Here is a 19,679-nt window from a genome sequence, read left to right on the forward strand (position 1 = left end):
TCAGGCCAGGCACAGTGGCTCATGCCTGTAATTCCAGCACTTTGGGAGGCTGAGGCAGGTGGATCAAGAGGTAGGGATTTCAAGACCAGCCTGGTCAAGATGCTGAAACCCCATTTTACTAAAATTACAAAAATTAGCTGGGTGTAGTGGTGGGCACCTGTAAGCCCAACTACTTGGAAGGCTGAAACAGGGAATTGCTTGAACCTACTTGGGAGGCAGAGATTGCAGTGAGCTGAGATCGTGCCACTGCACTCCAGCCTGGGAGAAAGAGCAAGACTTGTCTCAAAAAAAAAAAAAAAAAAAAAAAAGATGTTCGAATGATCACATGTAGGTGCTACAATGTTTCAACAGCTAAAACCAAGTACATAATACTGATGAAGTCCTACCAATAAAATAATATTCTTAATGTCAAATTAATCATATGAGAAGAAGCTACGTTGTGTTTCTGCTAAATGATAAATTTTCATTCCCTGATACAGAGCATTCTCAGTAGTCCTGAAGAGTTCTCAGAGGGACTCTTCTGACGGCTTAAAGAATATTTCAAAGTACTGCCGGCTGCTCCTCACCCTGCCCAGTGTGGAGCCGGGGAATTAGGTGATTGTTACACACCTCATGGTTGCTAAAGGATCCCCCTTTGGGATATGTGGCCACTTTTTTTTAATGGAGCCTCTTTAACCTTTGAAAATTATAAACTCCTTTCTTCATGTGATGATATTCCTCTATTTTCTTTAAACTTTGGCAAATATAATTTGAAAAGTCTCTTGAAATGGAAGAGAACGACATACTATTTGTGAGGCGTTTCTAGACCTGTGCTGTCCCATATAGTAATTACCAGCCACATGCAGCTGCCAAGCACTTAAAACATGGCCAGGGTGAATTGAGACATACTTTAAGTGTAAAATACACACCAGATGTCAGAAACTTAGTAAGAAACAATACAAGGTTAAATATCTCATCAATATATTTGTACATAGATTACATGTTGAAATGACAACATTTTGGATCTACTGGGTTAAGTAAAATGTATTATTAAAATTAATTTCACCTGTTTCTTTTTTTTTGAGATGGAGTCTCGCTTTGTCACTAGCGGGGAGTGCAGTGGTGCAATCTTGGCTCACTGCAACCTCCACCTCCCAGGTTCAAGCAATTCTTCCACCTCAGCCTCTCAAATAACTGGGATTACAGGCGCGTGCCACCATGCCTGCCTAATTTTTGTATTTTTAGTAGAGACAGGGATTCAACACATTGGCCAGGATGGTCTCATCTCTTGACCTCATGATCCACCTGCCTCAGCCTCCCAAAGTGCCGGGATTACAGGCGTGAGACACTGTGCCGGGCCAATTTTGTCTATTTCTTTGCACCTTTTTACTGTGGTTACTGGAGAATTTTACATTACATCTGTGGCTCACAGATGTGGCTCATGTGATACTTTGCTGAGAAAGCACTGTATTGGGGCATTATAACAGGCCCTTTCAGAAGGGAGGCCCATTAGCATTGCATGTACTGTATCACCCCGCAGAGGTTAAGAACATTGAAATCAGAGATAAACCATTTTCTATTTGCATCTTGGCTCTGCTATTTGCTGGATACGTGACTTTGGGCAAGTTACTTAACCTCTCTCTGTCCCAGTTTCTTCATCTGTAAAATGACAATAATAATAATATAATGAGGATTAAATGAGATAAAGGGCTTACGAAACTGCCTGGTGCATAAGTACTCAACAAATATCTCTAGATTATTTTATGACCTGAATTGTTATTATTATCATTACTGTTAATTTTTTTCCTAAATCCTGAGACGCATTGAGTTGAGATTTAATGAGTGCTTTCCACCTTTTCATCAGCCCCTGTATATATGTGAGAACCATTTTAAGTGAGAAATTTTCTAAACATCAGTCTTCAATGACAAATGCATGTAAAGGACACTAAAACCACATGAAACGGAGCTTGTGCAGACTTCCTAAGACATGCGGCACAGAGAACAAAGGTTGTCCACTAAAATCAATTGGAGAAGTTGCCAAAACAATGTAATATACAAGTCAAGGAGAATGAAGATGAACAGTTTTGCCTGTGATTGAAAACTCATCTGTTCCCAGGATCAATGACTGACTTTTCTTGATTCTTCTTTTTTTCTCATGTTCTCATTTATTTGTGGGATCTAAAAATCAAAGCAATTGAACTATGGGTATAGAGAGTAGAAGGATGGTTAGCAGAGGCTGGGAAGGATAGGTGGGTGGGGGGTAGGTGGGAATGGTTAATGGGTACAAAAAATACTTAGAAAGCATGAATAAGGCCTACTATTTGATAGCACAACAGGGTGACTATTGTCAATAATAACTGCATTTTAAAATAAAGAGTGCAATTGAATTGTTTTCAACTCAATGGATACATGCTTGAGGGAATGGATACCCCATTCTTTACTATGTGCTTACTTCACATTGCATGCCTGTATCAAAACATCTCATGTACCCCATAAATACATACACCTTCTATGTACCCACAAAAATAAAATAAAAGCTAAAAAAATAAAACTACAGATAATCCATCAACAAATTTGGAATAACTTTTAAATAAAATATTAGAAAATTAAACCCAAAACTATATGACACTACCCATAGATAATTTATTTTTTAAAGTGCAATGATGATTTAGTATTAATAAATCTATTCATATGATATCATATGAATAGATATGATAGATCTATTTTTTTTTCTTTCTTTTTTTATTGCATTTTAGGTTTTGAGGTGACTTTTCTTGATTCTTAGCAACCTAACAGATGAGGGAAATTTGTTGGAAAAAGGTTCGTCACACAAAACCTACAAGCACCATCACAGTAGAACCCTGCAAGGTTCCCACAGCACCCAGCTCACTTGAGCTGGCACCAACTGTCCCTCTCAGGGTCATCCCAACTTTTCATTTTCAAGAAGAAATAAACATTCAACTTCCTTATAAAAGCTTTCTCCCAAAAATGTGACACAGTATTTGATATAAATAAAATAACTTTGTAGACCTTACGGTGTAAGAAGTCAGCTAAAGTTACCAAAGTAATACCCCATGATTAGAAGCACAAATGCTTTATTAAAAATAAAATATAATTAAGAGTGAAAGTCAGTGTCTGTGATTTTTGAAATAAGGTGAATTATTAAGCCAGACATGAAAATTTGAATAAACTCAGTCCCCAATCCATCATGCAGATTGGTATATAACAACCCCCTTCCCATGCCTTTTCTCTTTATTTGTGAGGGTTTAAGCCTTTCAGCCTTTCCTAGGGTATTTGCATTTTTAAAAAAATTTTTTTAAATTGACAGATAAAATTATATGTTATTTGTTTTATACAACACAATGATTTGAAACTCATCAAATCATCATGTTACATTGTGGGATGGCTAAATCTAGCTCTTTAACACATGAGTTACCTGACAAAATAATCATTTTTATGGTGAAAATGTTTAAAATCTACTCTCTCAACATTTTTCAAAAATAAAATATATTTTTATTAACTATACTTGCCATGTTATACAATAGATCTCTGGAACAAATTCCTTCTCTAACCGGAATGTTGTACCCTTTGACCAACATCTCCCCAGTACTTCCTCTATCGACTTTTCTTTAAATGGCAGACATGGGGCAACACCAGCCTATGGCTATTCTTGTATGTCCAACCTCGTTGCTCTGATATGCCAGACATTCCTAATACCATCTTTCTATACAAAATTTTGCATGAACATATATACTTTAGAAAATCGTCCACACATGGTTGCAGTTTAAACCTTAGACATGTAATTAGGAAGCATCATATTTTCAAAAATTGAGATTTTAAGTATTTTTTTTAAAAACAATCCTGCAACTACTCTAGGAATTTTGCTAGAACAATACAAGCTGGCATTGAATGTGACCGCCCTTGAGAAACCAAAAATGGAGTGTCTGTGCTAAATAACGTTCTCTTATGTCGACACTGAAACCAAGACATGTGAGTTCAGCACTACCTTATTATCCTCGAGGTTGATTACTTCCAGGAGGTTGTGATTCTCTAAGCCTCGGAGGCTACTTATCTGATTGTGGGACAGATCCACGTTCTGTAGGACTTTCAGATTCTCCAAACCTGTGATCATCTCAATCTGGTTATTGCTCTAAAATAGACAAAATATATTTAATGTCTCAAAGACCTCTCACAGGAAAAGTTGTAATGACAAGTTTCCATTTTGGATGCTGACCCAATTCTCTTTTTAAAAAAATCACGAAGGCGTTCTTGTCCTTCCCCTCATCTCATTTCTATCATTCACCTCTCTAAACACATACACATATCCCAGAAAGAAGCTGGAAAATTCAGTATATAATATCTTCATTAAAGTTAAAGCAAGATGACTATTCAAATCAGTAAGAAAGAAAAAGGCAGGTAATATAAGATTTTAACATTGCACACCTGAAGCGTAATGACAGCATAATGCCAGACATATCATTAGAAATATAAATTTAATAAATTTAATAGAATTCTTTCATCATGATCACAAGAAGCCACTTGACTATTATAATCCCCACATACATTTTGTTTTCAGAAACATCTAAATATAATCACTCATGTGGTGAGGGTGGTAGTAGTCTGTTACCTTAGTTTTCTCCACTGAGCTGTGCCTCCAGTTATTCCTGCCCTTGTGCAGTTTCCTCCAATTTTTTTTTTTTTTTTTTTGAGAAGGAGTCTGGCTCTGTCGCCCAGGCTGGAGTACAGTGGCACAATCTCAGCTCACTGCAACCTCTGTCTCCCAGGTCCAAGTGATTCTCCTGCCTCAGCCTCCCAAGTAGCTTGGACTACAGGCGCGTGCCACCATGTCTGGCTAATTTTTGTATTTTTAGTAGAGATGGGGTCTCACCACGTTGGCAAGGGTGGTCTTAAACTCCTGACCTCAAGTGATCCACCGACCTTGACCTCCCAAAGTGCTGGGATTACAGATGTGAGCCACCGCGCCTGGCCACAGTCCCCTCCTCTTAAACCTAGGCTGGACCTATGACTTAGCTTCACCAAAGAATATGGCAGAAGTGTGCCAGTTCTAAGCCTAAGACTTAAGAAGGCCTGGCAGCTTCTGCTTTTGTGTCTCAGAAGTACTGAGCTACCACATAAGAACTGTAGATAATCTGTTGGAGAGAACCTGTGGAGAGGCTATAGGGGAAAGGAAATGTCACAAAGGGAGACACCCTGACACTAAATTGAGAGAAAAACCCAGCCATCCCAGCCTCTCAACTGAGCCAACCCCCTAACCAATATGCCAGCTAAATGCAGCAAGCCCAGTGGAAGAACGTCCCAGCTAAGCCTGGCTCAGATTGTAGAATTCTTAGTTAATTCAATAGTTATTTCTCCAAGTCACTACAACTAGGGTGGCTTGTTATGCAACAGTAGATAACCAAACCAAGTTATTCAATAATTCACACAGAAGCATCTTCCTCGACAATGAGAATAAAACAAAGATTTAATACTGAAATGTTGTCTTCTTCCTCAATCTCCATATACCCATGACAACAAATAAGACTGAAAATAATTCTCTTCCCTCTATATTTTCCCTGGTGCATGTTTCCTGGTACATTTGATAGCAACAGCTGATTTTCATCCTATTTTTAAAATAAAATTTCATTTCAATAATGAGCAAGATTTATGTTCAGTAGTATAATTCTATGGCTTTTAAAAACATGTTAATAAAGGTTGATAATCTACAAAGCTGTGCGATAGCACAAAAGGGTTTATCATACTATTCCTTTTATTTTTACATACACTTGAAAAATATCCTAAAAAAATACCCATAATCCATTTGCCAAAGTAAAGTCAAATTTCCTTCTGTCCAGAGTTCAAAAAAGTTATATAAAGTACAATGGAAATGGGAGAGAAAAAACTACACTAAATATCATATCCATATTAATTTAACATATTGCAACAAGACCCCAATAGCCTATTCAAAATATCCCCACATATCAAATTTATATATAATACATCTCTTCCTAAAGAACTCTGAAATGCTTCAGATGTGGCAGACAGACTGTAATTCTTCTTAATACACTTCTTCCCAAAGAACTTGGAAGTACTTTAGGTGCGGTAGTTAGGTTGTAATTCTTCTTACAGTGTCTCTAATGGTTTTCAAAGTGGTAGATGACGTGAGAAGAGGGAGGCATAGAAAAGTTTAATTAGATAGCCTATGGTCATAAAAGAAACCAGAATTGAAAAAAAATCAGAAGCACAGAATTTCTGAATTGAAAGCTATCTAGTTAAACCCTTTCTCCAATGCTGAAAAACCAATGCATCACTCCTAAAAGTGGACATCCAGCTTCCGCACAAACAGTTCTTTCTGCTTGTTTATGATGAATGGGGAAAAGACTTTTAGAATAAAGCCATTTTCTTAAAAAAATGAAATTAGAGACATTCTTAACCTACCAATTTTGAAAGATAAAAGCAAGTGGCATATACTGTGACAAAATAAATTTTAAAGTTTGGAATGCATTGTCACTACTTGCTAAGAAGCTGGGCGACAGTACAGCCCATGAGTGAACCACATTTTCCCCTTATATTTATCATAAAAGTTGATGATCGAGAATTAACAGTTGATTTGTATGGTGACTTGTTCTTCTTTCTCTAAATTGTAATGTAAATTATTTTCAATTGTAACTAAAGCTACTGGTTTCCTGATTCTATGAATTAAAAATAAAAGCATTAAAAACTGTTGAAACAAATTTTATAGATTTTATTAAATTTTGGAAGAGAAAACCTTTCTATTCTCAAAAAATTAAGAAAAATGAATGATAGTATATTCTGTGTATTCTAGTTTATCTTGGGTGATGAGGACAGAGATTGGGAACAATCCATCAAATCTAAGAAAATAAAAGTATTCTATCCTTTTACTTTTTTTTTTTTTTTTTTTTTGAGACAGTCCTATTCTGTCACCCAGGCTGTAATGCAGTGGCATGATCTCAGCTCACGGCATCCTCCACTACCTGGGTTCAAGTGATTCCCCTGCCTCAACCTCCTGAGTAGCTGGGACTAAAGGTGCGTGCCACCATACTCAGCTAATTTTTTTGTATTTTAGTAGAGACGGGGTTTTACCATGTTGGCCAGGATGGTCTCTGTCTCCTGACCTCATGATCCACCCTCCTTGTCCTCCCAAAGTGCTGGGATTACAGGCATGAGCCACCGCGCCCAGCCTATTCTATCCTTTTTCTAAAAGCTACTTGAGACAGAACTGTCAATATGGATTACTTATTTTGTAATTGAAATACACTCTTAGGATGAAAATGCTATGTATTATTATTCTTAAGAATGAGTTTATTCTCATTTCCTTAAGCACACCCCTATATCTTTTTCTGTTTATCATGCTCCATTTTAAATGAATGGGAACACCAATACAGAGACGATAGGTAAAGAAAAGAATAAGATTCTAACAAACCACAAAATAATCACACATGCTGCTAAAAAGCCTTCAGACTGTCATAATTTTTAAATGTGACTTCTTTTCTAACTTAAACATTTTCAATCTAATTTATCAAATTCATTTTCATTTATGTTTTGCTCATGTGCCTTCATAGGCGGAAAACATGAAAGGTCAGGAAAATTATTAAACCCTCAGGTTCATCCTCAGTCCTGGGCCTAACTCACTGCAGTAATGGAAGACTTTTAAGAAAGCACTTCGAGCTCTAACCTAAGGGAAAGAAAAATTAACACATAGCCAGTCTTTGGTGATCTATGGTTAAACAAGACGGGAATAATATATTGTATATGTCAAAAATCAGCAGACAATCCAAGATGTCATTTCATTTTTTTTTGAGGCAGGCTCTCACTCTGTTGCCCAAGCTGCAGTGCAGTGACGTGATCATGACTCACTGCAGCCTTGACCTCTTAGGCCCAAGTGATTCTCCCACCTCAGCCTCCTAAGTAGCTGGGACTACAGGCTTGCACTACCATACCCAGCTTATTTTTTATTTTTTGTAGAGACAGGGTCTGGCTATGTGGCCCAGGCTGGTCTCAAACTCCTGGAGTCAAGTGATCCTCCCACCTCAGCCTCCCAAAGTGCTGAGATTACAGGCATGAGTTGCAGTGCCTGGCCCAAGATGTCATTTCAGGCAACAGTTTCAACAACCCCCTGTGGGATAGTCCATGTAAGATATTTACAAGCTACAAGCCTCATGGCTTGAAATCCTACCCGCCAACCCCCATGATAGATGTAATGAAGAACAGCAAAGCCATCCAAGAGGGTAAGAAGTAGGAGGAAGGAAAAGAAAGAATCCTGGATATTCCACAGCCAGTACTGTAGACCCCCAAGTTACGAAGCCATACAGTTATTTCAAAAATATTGTGTATATCTTTGGGACTGTTAGAATCCTGCTGAATTTCTGTAAGCTGAGTTGTAGCCACACAGCAGGTCACATAGCTTCAAAAGAGTGCTCTCTGTGGGAAAAAGTAATCAAATTTAAACTTTCTGATTGGAATTGTTTATTTATTTTTAGCGTATTTTTTATTTTCTAGAGTGGAAGACTAACTAACTAACATGTTAAAATGAAAGGACTGTCAAAATTCAGTGCCCAGAAAACATCTTGTGGTTCATTTGAAAGTAGTTTTAAGTGTTAACAGCCATAAATATTATGCTTAAGTCTGCTTAAATGTTATTTTAACCAATAAGATATTATAAAAAATATTTTTAAATACATGCTAAAAGTATACCTTTCTTTCCCAGTATAAAAAAGCCAATCATTTAAAATATTGAATTTGGTAACAAATTAGAAAATCATTTTACCTGAGCATGAAATACTGCCTTCTCTCTCATTCTCTCTCTCTCTCTCTCTCTCTCTCTCACACACACACACACACACACACACACACACATGCAAATGGTAAAGAAAGGAGCAAACAAAACTGAAGACAATAACATTTCATGAAGGAATTAGCTCTTTAGATATTTGAATCCTAAGTAGTCATAATTCATATAGTTACTAAAAGCATTAACTACTACTTCTATACAGAAAGGCATTTTGTTAGACTCACCAGACAAAGTATCTTGATTGGTAATGTATTTAAGCCATTGATTTTCGTGATCTTGTTGTTGGCCAAACTAAGGTGAGTTAGATTGTTGCACATTTCTAGTCCACTGATTTCTTCTATCTTATTGCCTACACACCATGACTACATTTAAGGAAAATGTTATTAAAAGCATTTGAAAGAAAAAAAGAATCAGTGTTTAAACATCACTAGACAAAGCAGACCACAGCTTAAAGAACGATTATATGCCCAATATAGGATGAATATTAATCCTGAAATACAGTTTTTCATACAGAACATGCCATGTTTTATACAATTTTTATGTTAAAAAGGCATAGCTTTTCTTTTTTTTTTTTCTTTTTTTTTTTCTTTTTTTTTTTTTTTTTTTTTTTTTTTTTGAGACGGAGTCTCGCTCTTGTTACCCAGGCTGGAGTGCAATGGCGCGATCTCGGCTCACCGCAACCTCCGCCTCCTGGGTTCAGGCAATTCTCCTGCCTCAGCCTCCTGAGTAGCTGGGATTACAGGCACGCGCCACCATGCCCAGCTAATTTTTTTGTATTAATAGAGACGGGGTTTCACAATGTTGACCAGGATGGTCTCGATCTCTCGACCTCGTGATCCACCCGCCTCGGCCTCCCAAAGTGCTGGGATTACAGGCTTGAGCCACCGCGCCCGGCCAAAAAGGCATAGCTTTTGAGTGTGCTGGGTTGCATTGGATGCATATAATAGGTATGGAAAGAAAAATCACAGTGGCCCATAGCTGCCTTGTTGGGAGTGTTTTCCCTTGATCAGTTAAGTCTCCATGAGAAACTCATGTGCGTTTCCACAGGCAGAACTTCTGACTACCCGATCGCCCTGCAGAGGCAATATGTACCAGGCATCATCATCTTCATAACTAGGGTGAGAGCCTTGGAGATGTCATCTGTAACAAATGGGTGGTCCAAAGACCAATGCCCTGTTATAAAAAGGAACAGCAGCCCTTTCTTTCTGTCTACACGGACCTCTATTCTCCCTTTAAAATAAAAGAGGCTTGAACTCTGCCTTACTTTCTCCATCTGTTAAGTTTCCATTTATTGTAAAAATTTTAGCTTATCTTCTGTGTTCCATCTTGTAGTCACCTAACACTACAATCTCAAAGTCATCAATTCTGTTCAGCTCTCTCTGTTCTCAATCTCTTTGACCAGTTTCCGGGATTTAATGTCATTTCCCCATCAAAGCTCAGTTTTCTCTCTCGAGTAACCCATGACATCTCCATTTCTCAGCCACTCATGATCTGCAGGGCATCCAATCAATCACCAAGACCTGGCATTGTTTTGCCTTAAAATATCTCTTCAATTATTTCTTTCCTTTTTATTCACTCCTCTGCCAACTTAACTCACCTTTAACATCAGAAATTACACTAATACCCATTACTTCCTGCCCTAAAGTCACTCTACACACTGTACGCAGATTAATTTTTTTAAATATTGATTATCATGTTTCAATTAAAAAATCCTCATAGGAAGAATTCCAAATTCCTCACTCTGCCATTTAAGAGCCTTCCCTATAAGCAAAACTTATTTATCCAGTTTCATCCACATTATCATCCAATGAGAATTCCCTATTTCTACCAGGTCAGTCCTCTCAATAGCTCTGGAATGCACCAAGAACGTTCTTTCTCCTACTCCTTTCTAAACCATACCCATTCTTCAGGACTTAACTCTAAATCCCACTTTTTTTCTTATTTTTTTTTAACCTTCACATTAAATCGATATCTTAAGTATTTTTTTGACATATTTGACACTCATTTTCTTACTATTTATTTTCTGACTCTTACTTTTTAAATACACAAAGAAGTGAAAATGATAGGCTAGGAGAACATGTTAACGATATATATTAACAGATAAAAGATTACTACCTAGAATACATTAAAAATGACAATAAATCAATAGAAAAAAGATGACCCAGTAAAAAATGGACAACTAATATGCCCAGGCAATTTCCAAAAGAGTGAATCTAAGTGGCTAATAAACATATGAAAAGACATTCTGTCTCACCTGTAGTCAGGAGAATGCAAATTAAGATAAGATGCCATTCTTTACCCATCAGCTTGGCAAACATTTTAAAGTAAAAGGTTTTAAATAACAGATACTTTTATGCTACTGAGAGAGTTCATTATGATATAGTCACTTTAGAGGCAATTACAAAATTGTAATATCTAGCATAACTGTAAATATGTTACAGCCATTCCACTTCTTAGTATATATTCTAGATAAAACCATTTCTTCCTCAAAGCCTCTCCTAGCCAACTTCTAATCTCCAGCTATCTCCTTTCGTTAATCAGAGAAACAAATAATTTTTTAAAAAAAGAAGGAAGAAGTCACAAATATCACAAAAACATTTTGCCTCCATAATTATTTGCAATTATCCCAACTCTACTACTCGGCAGATTTTTCATTTAAAGTGGGGATAATATCAGGTGGCCATTAAGGCCGAAAGTTAGGTCATGGGAAAAAAAATTAGAAAATGGGTGTGAATGAGCGACAAACCATAAATCACCTCACAATTATAAGGCACTGATAGCATTACCAAATTATATCACATGAGGCCAAAGAAGCATGTCCTCTACCTCTAGACTTCTACCTCTTGCCCAATAGCATAGAAATGGAAAGTTCAAGGCTGGGATTCAGCCTGAAAATACCTAGGCCAGAGAAAGAGGTAAATAAGGAAACTAAACAAAAATATAAAATGTACCAGAAATTCTCAGGTTTTCCTCAACGGTTTCAGTTTCAGTCCTTGGACTGAAGTATAGCTCTGTTTGTGGTCAATATGCATTTTCAAATCTGTTTCCATAAAGCTTCCTGCCAGAATAGCCCTACAAATAGATGTTTGCATTTACAAATACTATCTTTTCTGGTTCCATTTTCTTTGGGCTGTTTAAATAATTATTCTAGAACTAGAACAAAGACCAGATCTTTGTAGATAAAGTTTGTAACAAAAGATGAATGTGAAATATAGGAAACAGGAGATTAAACTATCTCACATAGTTATGGATGAAATAAAATACCCTTGGAGCAGGCAATCTTTGGCAACAAAAACTATACAAGGAAAACTTTGAATGGGCATCTGTCTCAGTTTAGCAGAGACAGAAATCACATTTAAGTCCTATTTTAGGAGTACTAGAGTATCCTGGTAGCTGTCCCTCAACCAAGATGAAGATACTCTGAATCATGGCAGAATAAAATCAGGGCTTGTGGGTATCTGGCTCAGGAAGTATTCTCATGGGAAGCAGGCAAGGATCATAAAACTAGAAAACAGGAATCCTGAAATCATCAAGAGATGTCAGAAATAAACAAGGAAAGCTTGTTTATTGTGTCTGCAGTAATTTTCTAAGACATTAGAGGCTAACCACAGTTCCCTTGGTACCTCCTGCTTACTCTCCAGCTTGGACTCCCACAGCTATTCACGTTTTCTGAAATTAGCACTGCAAGGACAGAAAAGAGGAGGAATTCAGATGCCTCACTGCAATCACAGCCATGGTTTCTGCAGGTACTGTTGTCATCACTAACAGCACTGGGGCTAAGGAGCAGGAGTTGCCTGAACATCTCTGTTGAGAAATATGCTCATTCCAGAAAAATTGTGTCCTCCTATATCTTAGCTTTTCACTCTCCTTTAAATTTCAAGGAATTTCAGGCACTCTAAATTAATCAGGCTCCTGAGTAAAGAGAACTTACTACAGCAACACAACAGTTTTTTTCCCTACTTCCTCCCACAGTCACCTCATGTGTGCCAGGAGGCTCTGCCAACAGTCCACATGCAGGCCTGGGCCATAGAGAGCTTTGAGTTCATAGATGGTCTTCAGTATCTTTATCTCCCCAATCTCTCGTTCTCTTAAGAACCTTCACAAAATGTTACTTGCCCTTCCTCCTAATGTTATTCGTGTTCTTTCATAGGTCTTAGGACTTCCTGATAAGAAGAATCATAATCTGATAAATCACTAATCATTACAATGAATTCGCTTACTGGGTTAATCCTCTTAGGCATATTTTAATTTTAAAAGACCGCTATCGGTAGACAGAAACTCAAAAGAACTCAAAATCATCATACTGAATTCCAGCTCTAAACTTTTATGATTCTGTGAATAAATCTTTTAAAGTGAAATCGTAGATCCTTGGAGAAACTGAATGAAGGGACCCTGTGGCACTGAAGCATAACTTTACAACTGGGGAAAAGCCCAACAATCTATTTTTACATTTTGACAATGCCGTCAGCAGTTCAGAATGCTTGACATGAATTATTCACTAGTTCAGTATTCGCTCTTATTCATTTGTCTACAATCATAAAATATGGTTCGGGTGTATAGAAAACAGTTACTGAGAAATAGTAGGAAATCCATCACAGTTCTCTTAGTGGAGAGAGCTGCAATGATGGCTTTAATCAAAACCAATCCTGAAAGATCTATATCACCTTACCAGTGAAAAATGCTCTTCACTATAGGAGTGAATCTCTCCAAGAAATGAAACACGCATACAGTTTAAATGCCTCTGTGACAAAAGTTGTAATTACTCAATGAATTGCAACATGTGAAAAACAGTGGAATTCAGAAGTCTCAGTTTAACCATTTACCAAATAATCTGGGGCAAGTTATTGACCCTTCTGGAGTCGCAGGTTCTTCTTCCATAAAATAAAATAGTGATTAGCATGAGATGACCCCTAAAATCCTGTCTGGAATTAAATTTCTATGAATTTTTAAATTCTATTTATTCTATCATCATAAAATGAATTCTAATCAACAACTAGTCAATATTTATAGGTAAAGAATAAGCTGTACTCTTTCTTGAGAATAAATATATTTACTTAACTTCAGCAAAATTTATTGTATTACAATTTAGGATGATGGTCAATTAATCATCAATTATCCACATATGGAAAGATATAATAACGTAAGATAAAAAATTGATACCTTATAGTTAACAATTCATTCTGAGATACTAATATAATCTACTACAATTACACCGTCAGTATTACTAGCTCAACTGATTTGTTTTTATTTTAAATAATTATTTTCAAAGAAATTAATTTAGAATTTTCAGGTTTTTAAATTTTTACATAGAACCGGGTTAAGTTTAATACTTGATTCACCATTGACCTATGTTTGCCTAATTTTATTGACTTTTAAGAATATAATGAGCATGCTTGAAACTAGCGTCCCATCCCCAAGCCCAATCAGTAGAAAATTAATGACTTAAATCTACCTGTGCATAGCTCTCCTGTCAAATCCCTGTGTCTCCTTCCCAGAGATAGTAACTATACTCAGTTGTCTCTTTCCTCTTCCCTTCTTCCTTTAGTTTTATGTCTAAATTATACTTGTTAAGATTCATTCTTACACACATGTAGATATATTTCATTCATTTTCTATACTGTCTGATATGCTATTGTGTGACTACACCATAACTTACACTTTCTCTTATTAATGTGTGTTTGGGCTGTTTTAATTTTTTACTATTACAAGCAATACTGCTATGAACATTCAATATAAGGCTCCAGGTACACGTATGATAGACTTTCCATGTGTAGGAATAAAAGTACTAGGTCATAATGAACTTGGATGTTCAACTTTACAAGACACTATAAAATTGTTTTCCATGGTGGTTGAACTAATTTCATACCCACAAACAAGATAAAAAGATCTTCTGGATCTACAAGTTCTCCAATACTTGGTATGTTTAGATTTCTTAAATTTTGTCAGTTGAATGGATATAATACAGTATCTCATGTGGTCTTAAGTTGCATTTCTCTGAATACAAATGAGGTTGATATCTCTTCATATGTTTATTTGCCTTCTCTGATTTATTTTCCAGAAAATTCTTTTTCACACCTTTTTTTGTCCATCTTCTCCAGGGACATGGGATATATTTCTCTTTAGTTAGGTCTTCAACATCCTTAAATAAAGCTTTTTGCTTCCCCCGCACCACAACCACAGGTCTTACTCATCTTTACTAAGATTTGCTTTTGTTGTTCTTATAAATGGGTTTCCCTTTAAACTTCTTTCCTAATTGCTTGTTTCTGGTGTAGAGAAATGCAACGGATTTCTGTTTATTGAAGTCAGATCCAGTCATATTGTTGAACTCTCAAAATTCTATTATTTCTAGTAGTTGATTGCAAGTTTTTAATATTCTCTATAGATAAACATGTCATCTGCAAAGAATGACTTTTATGTTCTCCTTACCGACTTTTACACCTTTAATTTCTTTATCTTGCTTTATGGTGTTGGCTAAGACCTCCAAAATAATGATGCGTTGAAGAGGCAATGGCAGACATCCTAACTTGTTCTTCATTTTAAAGGAGAAAGCTTAGAACATGGCCCCAATTAGGATAAAGTGTGTTTCAAATATTTTTGTAGACATTCTCTATGAAGTTGTGAAAATTCTCTACTACTGAGAATTTTTATTGTGAATGAGAGCTGAATTATATTAAATTGTCTGTATCTGTTGAGTTTCTATATCTCTAGATCATAAGATTTCCCTTAATCTATTAATGAAGTTAATGATGTTTATAGATTTTCTAATATTAAACTATCCTTACATTCCTGAGAAAAACTCAATTTGGTGCTAATACATGGTCTTTTTAATACACTATCAGATTCAGTTACTAATATTTTGTTTAGGACTTTTACAGCTACATCATGAGTGAGACAAGCCTGTCATTTTCCTTTCTCTTATTGCTCCTTGGCTAGTTTAGATATCAAAGAAATCTCATTAAAATGAATTGAGAACATGTCTTCTGTTTTTAGTGTTTGAAAGAATTTGTTCACTATTGGAAGGTCTCTTCTTGAAAATTTTGGGTCTAGGCTTTTTTTGGGTAGGAATATTTTTAATATTTTAATTTAGCTTATTTTAATGTATAGTAAATTACTTTTATAGTTATAGGACTACTCAGGGTTTCTATTTCCAAACTCATGCATCATATTTTTCTAGGAATTTTTGCATTTCATCCAAGTTTTCAACTGTGCTGCATAAAAGTTGTTTTAAAATTCTCTTTTAAATCAAACTGTTTTAATATTTTCAAAAATCAGTATAATCTAGTGATTTTTCTTCTCCCCAAGGGATTGATTTATAATCATCTCAGATATATTTTTGCGTTCTGTCCAGAAAAACTTGTAAAACTTCACTACCTGTATCATGCACAATATGATATACTTAAACAAAAGAGAAAGAAGTATATCTCATGCTGTTTCAAAACTCGCCTACTATCTTTTCAAAACTGTAAGAGATCTAAGTAGTTTATTTCATTAATAGTTGATGAAGGACAGTTTGTTTTTGCATTTTTTTAAAACACAGGTGAGAAATGGTGCCATGTTACACTCTAAGTATATGCCCATGTTGTGAACTTCAATCGGTTTTGATGTAATAATTACAGCTTTTTATATTTTAGTGATAAGACTCAATTGCTACATCTAATGTCAAGAAAAGCAATCCTATTCCTTTCTTCGTGATACCTGATATTTACAAAATCGTAATACTTTAGTTTTTACATGGAAAGCTAAATGTATATAGAAATTAAGACTCCCATGATAGAAATGTTTTCAACTCTATCTTGAGTCCAAAATACTGTGGGGTTGTTTTCTTTGGCAATTCCATGTCAAAACATAGAACGTTTTTCTGGGAGACAAGAGATCTCCATAACAAACTCCAGACTGTCATGTCACCATCCTCATTCAAGGTACCCTAACTGCTGCTTTCTGGCTTGCAGGAGTTTAGGGGCTGCTTGCTTCTAGACCAACCAGCGTTTCTTAAGCTTTAATGTGCACTCAAATTGCTTTGGGGGGTCTTATTAAAATGCAGATTCTGATTTCTTAGGTCTGCAATGAAACCCGAGAATCTGCATTTCTATGAAGTTCCAGACAATGCTACTGCTGTGGTCTTCCTGTGTAGCACTCTACACAGCCTGAGATAAATGGATGTCTGAGCCAGATAGCTTCTGGACTGTCAGGCTATCTCTTTGCAAACTCAAAATACATGATAGTTAAGCATGAAGTGAAGGTTCTACAGAGAGATGCTGCTAATGGGTATGCTTTTAGTTTGCCATCAAAACATGTTATTTTGGTCACTTTCTGATTTCTCTGTTAGGCTATAATCAGGAAAACTTGCTCATTTAAGCACCATCTAAATGTCCACTAATTGCTTGTTTTCACACACAGGTTCTAAAGGGAGTGGTGCTATGTTCTAAGCTTTCCATCATATACGAATAAAGGATTTTCCTTTTACAAAATATATCTTCAAGAAAATGTATCCTCTGCGGTCCCTCGTCTCAGCCTTATCACAAATGTAGTGTGTACTAGCTGCTATCACATCCCTGAATGAGGCACCCAAAACAATCAGTTCATTCTCCATTATGTCCCCTTAAATCCTCAGGTGAATAGAAAGATACTTACTGAGAAAGAGAAGGTACTGGCTCCCTGCCACCCAGAAATCATCAGTCTCTGATGTGAAGAAGATTCAAGCTCATTAAACTCACAGATCTCCAATTAGCCCCTTAAGCTCTAGAAGCTGGAGCTCACTGACTTAAAGTAGATGCTTTGCTTGCATGGGAGCCTGGCTCATGAAATAGGTATGTTGCAAATCAAATTAAAAGTTGTTTGTTTTTTTAAATGAAACCATATTTAAAATACACTAGAAAGGTTTACTATTTAAAGGGAATTTAGCATGAACTCTTTTGTAAAAGAAATAATCACTAATTTTCCTTATGACCATATCTAGATTTTCAAATACTGAATTTATATAAGATAGGACACAAGTTACAGTAAATTTGAAGAAAGAAGTTAATTTTTTAATTTTTCTTGAGACAGAGTCTCACTCTATTACCCAGGCTGACGTGCAGTGGTACAATCTTGGTTCACTACAACCTCTGCCTCCCAGGTTCAAGTGGTTCTTGTGTCTCAGCCTCCCAAGTAACTGGGATTACAGGCATGCCCCACCACACCTGGCTAATGTTTGTATTTTTAGTAGAGGCAGGGTTTTTGCCATGTTGGCCAGGCTGGTCTTGGACTCCTGACCACAGGTGATCCACCTGCCTTAGCATCCCCAAGTGCTAGGTGTGAGCCAATGCACCTGACTGAGAAAGGAGTTAATTAAAACAGAACTTCTTCTCTGGTTCTAGAATAAGAATAAGCCTACATTTATCAGAAGAATTACTATCTTACTTAGCTTTTCAGGGGTAAGATACTCTTGGCAAGCTTTGACTCACAGTTTCATTTCTTGTTAAATAAAATATCTATCCTCATTTTGTGAACATCAATTCGTAGTCATTTAAATGAGTCACATCTCTATTAAATTGCTTATCTGGTACTAGTCCATGTAATCTAATACAATTCTTGAATATATAGCCTTTAATTCTTATACTATTTTTAAATTTTTCCCCTTCACTTTTCAAAGGATACCATCCAAAATTAGTTTAGTGAGAGCATGATACGCCGACAAATCACAAATTTCAGAAATTTGGTTGTGGGAAAAATCCACCTTCTGGCAAGAAAAAGAGAAGAAGATGTTGTATTAATAGCTCATTTTTCATATTTACTACAATAATTAACTGCATAAGAAGAAGGTATTTCTGAATGCAGAGGTAGAATTCATTACTGAAAGTACGCTAAGGCTAAAAGAGTCATCTGTCTTTAATCATCTTCTGACTGGGATCTTTCTCTGTCCACTTTGAGGGATACTAGAAGTCCTCTTCTTCACGGTGCACAGAAACCTCCCAATAACCTAAACACTTTCAATTCCTGCAGCCACGCTCTCCACTTTTAGCATCTATTTTAAATGTTCTTGGTCTTCCTTCAGGATTTACCTGAATTTCACCCTCACCTACAACCATTTCATTTTCTCTACTGCCCAGTAAACTATTCACTTTTCCGTGCATAGCTTGTTTCTCATTCCTTCACCTTTTCTATTTCTATTTCGATATATCGTTCCATGCTACTCTCTAAATGCCAGAATAGTCTCTCTTATTCATCTCCAGGCAAGGCCTCTTCAACTTTACCTTCTTTCTCAAAATTGACTACTGTAGGAAAGCATTTTCAGCTACATCTGTTGTTCCCAGCCAAATATATAAGACTAAAAGACAATAACTTTAATTATTCACCTACTGGCAAAAGATTTAAAAAAAATTTTTAAGGAAAGAAAAACTCATGTTTTGGAACCACTGCATTCATAATTTGCTGAGTACATAATAACCATTTTCTGGAAAACCATCAAGCAATTATATAATAAGCACTATTCTTATTTTTCTATGACCTTTAAAATAGTAATTTCATTCCCCCAAATTTATTGAGATTATTCTAGCAACATATTAAATACTAAACCCTTTAAGTACTAAAAACTTTATATAGTAAATGCTAAAAACTAATTTAGAAAATCAAGTGGCAAGAGTAGAAAAGTGATGAAGTCAATTACAATATAGCAAGCAACAGAACTACTTAGTAAAATATTAGTAAACCACATGAAGAAATAGAAATGTGCAAATAAAAGTGTTATTTAAAAAATCATAACACCAAATGTATACATATATAAATGGCAGCTATGTAAAATTCATACTATGGAATAGGTCAGTTTGGCATGATGTAAATGGAGTTTAACATTCATCTTTTTCTTCTACAGAATAGTAATGAACTACAAATAAACTTATGATATGGGCTTACT

General features: G+C 36.0%; 1 protein-coding gene across 1 annotated transcript in view; it reads right to left on the bottom strand.

Moving 5' to 3' along the window:
- LRGUK (leucine rich repeats and guanylate kinase domain containing) overlaps positions 1-19,679 on the bottom strand; it is a 128,098-nt gene that overhangs the window by 88,617 nt on the left and 19,802 nt on the right. Inside the window, exons 5-7 of the mRNA XM_021673856.2 lie at positions 18,425-18,506; positions 9,013-9,137; positions 3,986-4,129 (exon numbers count right to left, since the gene is read on the bottom strand). Of these exons, the coding sequence (XP_021529531.2) occupies positions 3,986-4,129; positions 9,013-9,137; positions 18,425-18,506 (351 nt within the window). The remainder of the gene's footprint in view (positions 1-3,985; positions 4,130-9,012; positions 9,138-18,424; positions 18,507-19,679) is intronic.

Source organism: Aotus nancymaae, unplaced genomic scaffold, assembly GCF_030222135.1.
Source record: "Aotus nancymaae isolate 86718 unplaced genomic scaffold, 86718_ANA_hifiasm-v0.15.2.pri h1tg000002l, whole genome shotgun sequence".
Classification (NCBI taxonomy): Eukaryota; Metazoa; Chordata; class Mammalia; order Primates; family Aotidae; genus Aotus; species Aotus nancymaae.